An 11,988-nucleotide genomic window follows, 5' to 3' on the forward strand; every position below is an offset into this window, starting at 1 on the left:
AGGGGAGGCATCTCAAATTGCAATGGTGGTGCTGTAGTTTTGTTTTTCCTTTTTGTTTTGGTTTCATGAAGAGCCAGTGGCATGAGTTGGAGGGAGACCCAAACGCTCATGACTTCCCAGGCCTGGTTTTCCTAATACCCCACACTGCTCAGCGCCACAGCCATACCCTGAGAATAATGAGCAAGGCTGAGTGCTCGCTGCTCTTTTTGCCAAGAAAAACAAGTGTGCTGTGCTGCTCGGGATGGATTATGCAGATTTCCAGAAATGTTGAGTATTCTGGTTTCTGTTTTACAAGCAAGGAGGGCTATGCGTAGGAGTCAAGGGACAGGGTGGGGGCCTGCAGGTTGGGCTGCCAGATTTCCATAGAGGAGACGCCCCTATGTGGCCAAGAAGAAGAACTTGGACTGACGTAGCTTCTCCTTAGTGCCACAGTGGCAGAGGAAAAACTGCACCCCTTCGCTGTCCAGCGATCCTGTCCCCACTGGGGACAGGCAGGAGGACTAGCGATAATTGGGAAAGCTTCACAGCCCAGGAGGCCCCACCATAGAGGGGGACTGAGGGGGGAAGGGCAGCCTGCTAATTCCACATCCTAGCCCTGCTCCTCATTTGTAGCTAAGGTCTGCAATGACTTCACTGGGAAGATGGCTATTTGCCTGGAGAGGACCTCTTGCTGTTCAAAGGGGGCATGCCTCTGACTGGCAGGTGCCATCATGCCCTTCTTGTGGGTTTCTGGATGCCTCTTGCTGGTTGCTTTTGTGGTGGTAGGAGGGGGGACACAGAGCTGTGAGGCCTGGAGGGGTCCTGAGCTCAAGAGGCCAGTCGTATTATTTATTGCAAGTTGTCCCGACCTGTCCCTGCTGGAAGTTCAGGATATGTTTGCTTTGGGCGTAGACAGGATGCAAATCTAATCCGCACACTGGCTTCCTTCCACGGAGGGGAGATGAAAGTTGGGCTGGAGTCCCTCTCTCTCTCTCTCTCTCTCTCTCTCTCTCTCTCTCTCTCTCTCACACACACACACACACACACACACACACACACACACAGGCAGGCCATAGAGGAAGTGTTGGTTCATCCTCACGTTCCTTTGCTGGGTGTTGAGTTTCAGCTGGCTGGGGCAGCTCTTGCAGCAGCGGAGGGGGAAGGGGAGGGCAAGGCAGGCCGCAAAGAGGAGACCGCAGGCTCCTGATTCATTCACCCAACTAATTGCAAGTGCCCTTTGCAGGAAACTCCTGGCCTTTGGGCGGCTTGCCAGGGACCTCCACGCTGTGCCGCTTCCCCCTCCCTGCTCCGCTTGCGGTCTGGGGCCTGGCTGCCTTCCAGGTTGCCTTTGCACCCTTTTCTGCAGCGCTAGGCAACGGCCCGCTGACTGATGGAAGGTTCTCTTCCGAGTGGCAAAGAAAGCCCTGCTCGGGGCAGACCCAGGCAGACAGATAATGGCCTCCCCCCACCCCGCCACCTCCGCCCTTGCAAGGCTGCTGTTTCTCTTTCGCCTCCTCCCCCAGTCTCTCACCGGAAGGTTCTTGTTTTTATTTGGAGACAGAACAGGCAGCAGGAGGGTCAGGATCTCTGGATGACTTGAAGTAGAGTAGCAAATGTTAAAAAAGGGGATAAGAAACAGCAGCAAAAAGGTTTTTCCTCTTGTAAACTAGGCTGTTAAAACAAAGAGAGGCTGAAAAGTTGGGGGGGGGAGGGAAAGCAGGAATGGGTTGTTGTTTTTGTGCCTGAAAGGGCTGTGAGCTGAGCTCTGGTACAGACAGCAAAAAGCAAAGCATGGGTATAGCCCCTGTGGGCCCCCCTTTTCCTGACCATGTCTCTCCCCCCCCATCCCATCCATTGCTGCCACTGTTTTACACCTGGCTGTCATTGGTGAGCCTTGGGATCCTTTCAAAATCCAAAATAGATCCCGCAAGCCTGAAGACTTCTCATACCTAACTGAGCATGTGCTTCATCCCACACTCTTTAGTCCAGGAGGACATTCATAGCTGTCCAAAAAATCCAAGAAGAGAATAAAACAATATTTAGCATAAAAGCGATTTGTTCATTTGTTGCATTTATATACTGCCTTACTGCAGCTTAATGCTCGGACTCCGCAGAATTGGTTCTTAATTGGTGTGTGTAGCAGCCATTTTCAGCCTGGTACCCTCCAGGTGTTGTTGGACTAGCAGCCCCAGCCACCAGGGCCATGTTATGGTGGGGCAATGGCAAGTTGTAGCCTAGCCAAGCCATGAGCAAGGAGAGCTTAGAAATCCAGCTCACTGATTGTCCCAAAAGCAAAGATATGCAGTGTTTGAGTGCAGGGGAGATGGAAAGAGGCAGATGTCCAGAGCTTGGTTTCCACAAATGCTTTCTTGTGGAAACAGCCCTCCTTTGATGCTTCATGGTTGAGGTCAAGTGCTTTGAAAGTAGGCAGGTTGCAGCTTGTAGAGCCTACCTGCATGGCAGATTCTTCCTTCCCTTGACATTTTCTGTTTGGCATCAGCTGCTACCACCTGGGCAAGTCACTTCCTGTCAGCTCTTGAGCCTGGGCTGTACGTGGGCAGCTTTCCACACTCTCCCTGCCTCGAGAAAGCAGCCAAGACACTCCGATTCCAATAAAATACTTCCTTGCAAAGCAGCCAGACACTCTGCAGACTCCAGGCTGCTTGCGTGTTCCCTGGGGGTACAAAAAGCCATCTTGATTCAGAGCCTCTAAGTGAAGCTTGTCCCTGACACTCTCACGGCATGGGCCTTACTTGCTCCAGATCTTTCCAGTGGATGACAGCCCTGTAACGCTGACTGTAAGAAGGCGATGATGCCTTCAGGGTCGGTGATGCCTTCAGGGTCGGAGAGCAGTGGAGGGCAGTCAGGATGGCTCCTTTAAGCTCAGGGTTAGAGAGAGGCTGTGACCTTCCTCCTAGTGCTGGTGGGCTGGTGCTCCCATCATCCCTGACCACTGGCTGTGCTGGCTGCTGGGGGAGTTTGTTTTTTCCACTGCCTCTGTAGCTTCTCTACCCTGATCTTCACTCCTCTAGAGGTGTGCACAGCGAAGCAGTTGAAACTGCAAGGCTGCAGAGGCAAGGTTGCGTTTTCTGCACCAAAAAAGGGCTGGATTCTGTGAGCTGAATCAGTGATTCATTTCGGAATGGATATGCAATGCAGAATCCTCTGCTTCTATCAGCCATGGTGTGTGTGGCAGGTAGGGAGACAGAGTTGGGGGCTGCAGCCCAAGTCCCTGGTTGTGGCAAGTCCTACTCAGCTCCTCTCTGGTGCCTGACTGGGGCTTTACCTGCCTTTCTATCTGCACACCTTTGGTCTTCATTTGAAAGGCAAAATGTTTGTTGCTTATAAACGAAAGCACTTAATTGCATCCCCGTCACACAAGCTGACAACTGTTCCTGTTGTGATGGGTGGCTACTCTTCCTTGGGGGGGGAGGGTCAACCATCTTGAACCATCTAGAGTGCCCCTCTCATCTTCCCTGCCCCCCCCCACTTGGTCTGGAGAGATCGCTCAGAGAGAGTCTTTTGCAACCTTGTTGGCGGATTAGCAAAATAATCCCAGGGGAAGAGTTTACCTTTCTGCTGTGTTTGCCCTTATCCAATCAACCCAAACAGGAGTGAAATTATTGTGGGTGGAGCTGGGGTGGAGCAAGCAAAATCTGTTTCCCCAGGAGGTTAGCTTGACACGAGGATGGGGGAAGCAGGCCAGGGCCTCCAACTGGGCTGGAGAAGCAGCTGCAGCCTTTGCCAGTGATCTGGAGAGCAGAGTCGATTTTGCAACATTTCCAGTTTGACTTATCAGATCTCTTAATAGGCTGAAGAAGGTTGGTGCTAGGCTTTTGGCTCCTAGATAGTACAAATTCCCACCAACAGTTTTGACCATTTTTGCTCCTTGACTCCTGCTGTTTGCCATGCATTTCAGGTGGCACATCCTAAATTCCACTAATGGAAGTGCAAAAATTTCACTTGCCACACGGATGCAGTGTTTGGCTTTCCTTGGGCAGTCATAATGCTTGATGGATCCATAGTGGCAGTTGGACCACGTGGCTGGGATTACGTCCCTCAAACTGCCCGCCTTGTAGCATGTTCCTCCTCAAAGTGCTGCAGTGCTGTCTTAACACCTTCCCTTGGCAGATTGAGGTGTACGCAGCAGCTGATACGTCTCTGGAGGCCATGCAGGGAGAGTGGACTTTGCCATGTCTTACCGCCTTTTTCTTGTGTGTACCGCACTTCATTTTTTTCCTAAACAGTGACTCTGGGAGATGGTTTGGCCCAGTCAAAATCCCTCCTATGTTCCGAGTGGGACAGGCAGGCAGTCACCCAGACGCAACTGCTTGCGAGAAGCACGTTCTGCAGCCTGAGCCAAAAGTAGCTTCTCCTTTGGAGCTTACCTGGCCAAAGGGAGGAATGAACAGAGTTCTCTTTGCAGGTTGCTGCAAGTCCCGTCGGGTCAGACAAGCTATCGCCTCTTCCTATTTGTGTGCAAAGTGTAAAATCAATTACATAGCCCCGTAGCAGCCACTCATTCATGGAGAAGTAACCTACGTAGAAGGCTTTTACACAGCTCCAATGCCCCAGATCACCAAATGGTGGGGGAAGAAGGAAGGTGACAGAGTCTTTGGTCTCCCTCTGCTAGGCTATGCTGTTGAAGGAAGCAGCAGTTAAGTGAATAAACCCGGCTCATGAATTCCTGCCTTCTCCACTTTGCTTTAGCTGCCAAGAGGTGGGTCTGCTGGAGGGTGGAGGCTGCCATTAAGGGCTCTGGCTGCAGCTTCTCCATCTGCCAAGAGGTGGGTAGAGCAAGCAGCAAGGTTGCTGTCACTTTCTGGTGGGGGAGGGCAGGCTGGATGCCTGGCACCCATGCTCTTTGGTGGTATTTGTGAGTGTAGCCAGGGATGGGCCTGGGCATGATCGTTGCCCTCAAGAAGAAGCCAGCAGAGTGCTCAAGGCCACACTCCACCTAATTCTGCCTCTCGCAGGACTGGGAGCTGAGGCCTTACTGCCACCACCTCCTAACCGGGACTGTTGCTTCTCCTTAGACACCCTTTAGCAATCATGAGCAAATGTGTTGCAGCCCCTTTTCAGCCCAAGGGCCACATTCCCTCGTGAGCAACCTTCTGAGGGCCAATTGGCAGTAGTGGGCAAAACCAGAGGCATAAGTGGGGAGAGCAAAAAAATGTGAGTGTTGCTTTTTTGTAGTAGGCTCATTTCTGCACGCACACACATGCACACCCCTATCTAGCTCTGGGCAAGAAAGAGGCATCCCCACAGTTCAAGGACACATTTCTGGCCAGGCAAGTGCTCTTGAGGACGCAGTGAAGAAGGGCCAATGAGAGGCCTGGCCAGGGGAGGGTTTTGAGAGCCAGGTGCAGAGGCCTAGAGGGCTGCATTTGGTCCCTTGACTACTTAACCATTGATTCTGTGCTGACTCCAATTGCTCAGCTCTCCTGTGAGGATGGGTCCTCTTTGGGGAAGGAGCTGGAGATCAGTGGCAGAGCTTGTGCTGTGCATACAGGAGGTCACAGATTCAATCCCTGGCATCTCCAGGCAGGGCTGAGAAGGAAGGACTCCCTGTCCCGAAACCCTGGAAGACGATTGCTACTATACCAGCATAAGCGGTACTGAGATGGTGGCATTTGGGAGAAGTCAGATTCCTGCTGGCGCTTGGCAGTCCAGACCATTTCTTCTGGCAGCCTCCCCACTAAGTTCACCCGGCCCTTCCTTCCTTCCCTGCGCAGGTTGATAGAGTTGCACTCGCCTGACAGCCGGAACACCCTGATCCTCCGCTGCAAGGACACGGCCACAGCACACTCCTGGTTCATGGCCATCCACACCAACATCATGGCTCTCCTCCCGCAAGTCCTGGCTGAGCTCAACGCCATGCTGGCCGCCAGCAACACGCCGGGGAGCAGCAAGGAGGTCAAGCACATCGCGTGGTTAGCGGAACAGGTGGGCCAGGAGACTGGAAGCTCTGTGCGGCTCTGTGCAGTGGAGGTTCAAAAGCTCTTTGGGATTGCGGTGGGGCGTTATTGACGGCCTGAACATAAGAAGAGCATGCTGAATCAGGCCAGTGACCCATCTAGTTCAGCATCATGGTCTCACGGTGGCCAACCTATCTTGCTTCCCTCCCACCTTTTAGGAGAGATGTCAGCTGGTGTCCGGAGAGGGGACATGTAATATCTGGTACCTCCTCCTGCCCATGGTGCTTGTGAGGGGAGAACAGTCTTCTCCTCTCTGCCCAGCCCAACACAGAAGTCCTTGGCTGAGCTTCCTCCTGCACTGATCTTGACAAATGCATCGGGTGGAGGGTGGGGTGCGCGGAAGAGTTGGTGGGAAAACCCTTGTTCTGTATTCACGCTGTTGGATGTATCAATTCAAGGCTGAAAGGAGTCTGGGAGCTGCTGTGCTCTGTGCACTTTGTCTCAGTATTGTTACATTTGCACACCTTGCTCTAGTTTGTTTCTGCTGCCTTGTTTCCCCGCTTAGGCTTGTTAACCCCTGGGGGAGGAGAGCTGGTGGGGGGGACCCGTCTGTCTCTGACCTTTGCAGAGTAGGTGGACCCAGCGCTGCCCTGGCCCCTCAGACCCTCTGGGACAGCCGTTGCTGACTTGGTGGCTCTCAGGAGCCTCAGCCTGCATGTCAATTTTGGGCTCCACCTCCCATCAGCCCCTGGGTCATATGGCCCTGCTGGCCTGGGGCTGATGGGAGTTGTCACCCCAACTATCTGGAAGGCACCAGGCTGGGGAAAGCTGTTTTAAGGTGTCACTAGACTCTAGGTGTTTTGCTGCAACTAGTTAGCATGGCTTCCCCTTTGGGTCTTCCTCTTGGTTTTGAGCCGCCCCAGCCCTAGTTTTTGTGCTCGCATCCACCACCTTCAGTCAACAAAGTAAGCAGTTGCTTGGATAATCTGATGCCACAACAACACACTCTTCTTTTACTGCAGATGGAGCTTTAAATGTGTTTTGCACGTGCAGAATCGTGTCCTTCAAGTTATTGTTGTGCAGGGCGGAGGGTGGTTTGTGGTAGCTTTCATCCTTCCCATTATTTCCACTGCTGCCTTGAACCCTGCAGAAGGAATCTGCTGTCAGCATCTTGGGATCTAGCCTTTCTATAGGGCTGGATTCCCGCACCTAGGTAGAGGCAGCAACAGCCCCAGCTTCCTGTCCAACCAGGCATGGCTCCCTGCCAAGGGCAACATGCAGGGCCCAGCCTTGCTTTGCAATGAAGTGAGACCTGTTGCTTGTTTCCTGGGATACGTCTGACCTGTGCCGTGGAAGGTGCAGGAGAGCCTGGCAGGCAGTGGGAGAGAAATAGGAGCCTAGACTGGAGGAGGGGGTAGGCTGGTACTTGGGTGCTGCAGGGTGAAATCCTGGCTCTGTGGCTGCCTTGCATTCTGCTAGCAGCAACTGGCAGTTCCTAGCACAGCAGCTCCAGTTCTTGGTCTTCTGTCCCATAGCACAAGAAATAGCTTGGGGTGGTGGTGGTATGGAACACATGCAAACACCAAGGGTACCCTCCACTTCCTGTGCCTTCTGTTTGCCAACTTTGAAGTGCCTGAAAGATTGGGGCAGGGAGGAAATGTGAGTAAAAGGAGCCCCGCCCCATCAGCGTTGCATGCCGAATGTCCCAGGTTCAATCCCCGATGGCATTTCCAGATAGGACCAAGAAAGACTCCCTGCCTGAAACTCAGAGGAGGCACTGCTGCCAGGCAGTACTGAGCTAGATGGACCCAAGGGTCTGACTCTGCAGAAGGCAGCTCCCTGTGTTGCAAGATACGTTTGACACAGGATTGCAATTCATTTCCTTATTATGGAGTAAAAGGGAAAAAAAGGGAGCAGAGCTTTGATTAAAAGGCTCCTGTGTACTCAAAGCCTGAGAGCCGTGTGGGAGAGTGACTTTCAGGATCCAGATCCGGCCTTGGGGTGGGAACAAAATATTCCTGTCTCTACAGCTCCTCATAGGCTTGCAAGCCCGTCACCTCCCTCCTGCACTCTGTTCTTCCTGGCAGGTCCCTTCAGAAGGGTGTGTTCTCCACCCCTTATGTTCTTCCCCCAAATCCTTGCTTGCTTTGCTCATGGAGATGGACTGCCAACAACCCGCCCCCTTTCCCTCTTGTCTTCCCATAGGCCCGGCTGGATGGAGGCCGGCAGCAGTGGCGGCCAGCTCTCTTGGCCGTGACGGAGAAGGACTTGCTGCTCTATGACTGCATGCCATGGACAAGAGATGCCTGGGCCTCCCCGTGCCACAGCTACCCGCTTGTTGCCACCAGGTAAGGGAGCAAACAGGTGACTCAGTAAGAGGAAGAGTGTGGAGACTGCCAATCTGTGAACAGAGATGTCCTTGAGACCAGATGCCAGGGGAAGAGCAGATTAAGACAGCCTTGCAAAACAAATCAACAAACTGACTGACATATAAAGTCCAAGGGTGGTAGTCAACAAAGTGTGACCCATTGAAATTAATGGATCATGTTGATACCACCCTGAGTGTGAGCCCAAGCTGTGTGTGTGTACCAAGGGTTATTGGGGGTGGGGGGTGGGAGAGATCTGAGGAGAGAGTTGGCTTGCCCCTACCATGCTTGGCCTTTTGCCATCGGGGGTGGGCTGGCTGAGACAAAAACTTGGCAGCTCTGTGATCTTGCTGGAGAGTTAGGGGTGGGTGGGCTGACAACTTGCAAGAGGCTCTCCCTGTCTGGGCAGGCTCCTGCCACATTGTCTGCCCTGGCGGCTGCCGCCGCCAAGCTAGTTGTATTCCCGCCACCCGTTGGAAGCCTTCCCTGCAAGCCCCCAAGAGGTGTGGCTGCTGGCAGAGGTTTCTGGCAGCATGCAGCAGCTGGATTCAATTAGGGTCCCTCCCAAACCATCCCTCCAGCCAAAACTGGTTGGAGAGAGATTCTTAGGCCTCAGACCCTGCAGCTTCAGAACCGGCCCTTTCCCACCCCCCACATCCAGGAACTGTAGGGGTTTCTCTCCTGTGCCAGGTTTGCAGCCACTTGCTGAGTCTGTCAGGTGGATTTTTGGATGGCTTTCCAGGTTTTTTTTGGGGGGGGGAGTTTCACAGGTGTGGTTGCTGCTTGCTCTTTTGACCAACCCCCCCCTCCTCCTGCAGGCTAGTGCATTCTGGCTCAGGCCGCAGATCACCCTGCATGGGCTCGGACCTCAGCTTTGCCACGCGGACGGGCTGCCGCCAGGGCATTGCCATGCACATCTTCCGCGTGGAGACTCATCGGGACCTCTCCTCCTGGACCAGAATCCTGGTGCAAGGCTGCCATGCTGCTGCAGAGCTGGTCAAGGAGGTGTCTTTAGGTAAGTGGCCAGCAGCCCTGCCTCTCTGAAGCCTGGTTTGGGATTCTTGCCTGAGCTGCTGGGCAGGGTGGAGGCTTGGCCCATTCGCTGCCTTGAGCAGCTGGGGAACCCAGGTCTTGCAGTGTTTGTCTTCCAAGCTCAACAGGAAAAGAGAATGATTCTTTTGCTCTTGAAGGGTGCATTTTCCTAGGCAAAACTTAAATGCTCAAGCCAGGCTGAAATGTGATCATTTGGGTGTTGGTGCCAGTAAGAGCGACCCAAAGGCACATTTAATCTAAGGTTCTGTTCTCACAGTACCCAGCCAGGATGCCTAAAAGGAAGCTGGACCTGAGTGCAATAGCAGTGCTCTCCCAACTCATGATTCCAGCAAATGGTACGCAGAGGCGTCCTGCAGCTGGTGGGAGAACAGAGCCATTGTGGTTAGTGAGAGGAGAGTACAGCTGTTTGCGTTGATGAAGGCTGATGGTTGCACTGGTTGCTTGGTAGAAGTCTGGATGATCTCAGAATATTTGGGGGGGGGGAGCAAGGTGTGTATGTAATCCTCTGCTGTCAGGTAAGCTAGTCTGAGCCTTTGAAAACGCCTTGGCTCAACCCCACTTATGCAAGATGAAGATGCCTGTAACTCTATCTGCTGGGAGGGAGCCCAGCACCTGGGAGAGAGGAGCTTTTGTTCCTGATGCTTTCAGAACAGAGGAAAGAGGAGTCATATAGCTCAGGCCTGCATAAGCATTGTCTCAGAACACTTTGAAAAGCCAGGCTTTGGCGCTGCAAGCTGTTGAAGGAGGAAGATCCCAGGGAACTCTTTGGGCTCTTGGTTTCTCCGGTTTTGTTTAGAAGGCTCTCAGAGCTGATTCCCAGGTCTCAAGCTCCCTCTAGAGTTTGTAAGAGAACAGCACCCGTTCTGCACAGGAATGCTTCATTGCTAACACTCTCCTGACTGTGGTAGGAGGAGTCTTCTATGAGCCAGGTTGATGTGAATCGCAGTTCAAAACTTTTGGTGATAGTTGGCCGACATTATCTGATTTTGTGTCAGTGAGGCAAGTGGAACTTCAGAGGTAACTGCTTTTAGGAGCACATGGCTGACCTAGCTGCAATATTTGCTGCCAGACACAACTTGTGCAGTTCAGGCATTTGTTGGCTTGCAGCAAGTGGTCTGTGACCCTCATCACTTGTGAAATGCCACTTAGCAGTTTTGACATGCATCATTTCTGGCCTTCATTTTTGCGAAGTATGTAACAGACAGGGGAACACCTGTGGCCTTCCAGATGTTGGCCTTCTGATTCCCAGCAGCCAGCCTGGTCAAGGATGAAGAGAGTTGCTGTAGTCCAGCAACAATTGAAGGGGCCTCAGATCCCCACTCCAGGGTTAGTAAGAAGGTCCACACTATATTTGGGGTGGTTTAGTATGCATGTAATTTATTTGTTTATTAGCATTTATCAACAGCTTAGTATTTAAAACAAACAAACAGCATCATTAAAACAAAAATGCACCCTAAAACCAATAGAACAACCTTGTAAGAGCAAGAAACAAAAATTCAAGGGATCTATCATGAATGGGAATTGGTGAGCTTGATGGCAAAAGAATTTTATTATTTACCATATTTTTCGCCCCATAGGACGCACCTAGTTATTTTTGGGGGGAAATAAAGAAAAAAAAATCCCCCCCCCCAGGCACGGAGCTGGCGCGGGGGAAGCCCGAGCTTCCCCCGACCCCAGCCCCCAGAACAGCCTGCTACCTGCAAGCCTAGGGAGACGCGCCGGTCTCCCCAGGCTTGCAGAGAGCTGCGCGAAGCCCAGGCAGGCTCTTCAGCGCGCCCCAGGCTTCAGAATGCAGGCAGCTCTCTGGGAAGCCTGGGAGCGCAGGCAGCTCTGCGAAACCCTCGGGAGACCAACGCACCTTCGCGCCGGGCTCCGGAGGGTTGCACGGAGCTGCGGGAAGCCCTGGAGCCCAGGCAGCTCAGCGCAACCCTCGGGAGCCCGGCGCGAAGGTGCGTTGGTCTCCCGAGGGTTGTGCAGAACTTCCTGAAGCCTGGAGAGCGAGAGGGGTCGGTGCACACTGACTCCTCTCGCTCGTCGGGCTTCAGCGAAAGCCTGTATTCGCCCCATAGGACGCACACACATTTCCCCTTCATTTTTGGAGGGGAAAAAGTGCGTCCTATAGGGCGAAAAATACGGTATTTAATTTGGTTTATTAGTCCCTTGACATATTAAGAAGTCTCCAAGTGACTTACCAAACCTAAAAGCATATAGAATGGGATAAAATCAGAACCTGGGTGACCCAGACCAAGACAAGCAAGCTGTCTTCTGCCACCGTCTAGCTGAACATCATTGCTGGCTCTGATGGAAGGACATAAGGGGGAAACTCTGCTCCGCTCTGTGTGTGTGTTGGGGAGGCAACTTGACCTGGAAGGATGTGTGCCAGCCTGTGTCCAATGACAATTTGCGTTTTCATGTTCTAGGGTGTGTCCTGAATGCCCAGGAGGTCCGCCTCATCATCCACTATGAAAACGGCTTCATTATTTCCAAGGAAGAGGCAGGCTCTGCCAGTGTCCTTTTCCGATACCCTTTCGAGAGGCTAAGAATGTCTGCGGATGATGGCATCAGGAACCTCTACTTGGATTTTGGGGGGCCGGAAGGGGAACTGGTGAGTAGAGGGCCTGGGCCACAGCTGGTGTAAGGGCAGAGGATTTAAATGGGCTGGATCTATGTAC

General features: G+C 52.8%; 1 protein-coding gene across 2 annotated transcripts in view; it reads left to right on the forward strand.

The window, feature by feature from the left end:
* Positions 1 to 11,988, forward strand: part of SNTB2 (syntrophin beta 2) — a 34,517-nt gene that overhangs the window by 17,268 nt on the left and 5,261 nt on the right. For both annotated transcript variants that reach the window (XM_083626307.1, XM_083626308.1), the window contains 4 exons: positions 5,715 to 5,925; positions 8,103 to 8,245; positions 9,082 to 9,278; positions 11,737 to 11,921. In XM_083626307.1, coding sequence (XP_083482433.1) covers positions 5,715 to 5,925; positions 8,103 to 8,245; positions 9,082 to 9,278; positions 11,737 to 11,921 — 736 coding nt within the window. The remainder of the gene's footprint in view (positions 1 to 5,714; positions 5,926 to 8,102; positions 8,246 to 9,081; positions 9,279 to 11,736; positions 11,922 to 11,988) is intronic.

The sequence above is a fragment of the Podarcis filfolensis genome, assembly GCF_964270895.1.
Source record: "Podarcis filfolensis genome assembly, chromosome: 8".
In the NCBI taxonomy this organism is placed as follows: domain Eukaryota; kingdom Metazoa; phylum Chordata; class Lepidosauria; order Squamata; family Lacertidae; genus Podarcis; species Podarcis filfolensis.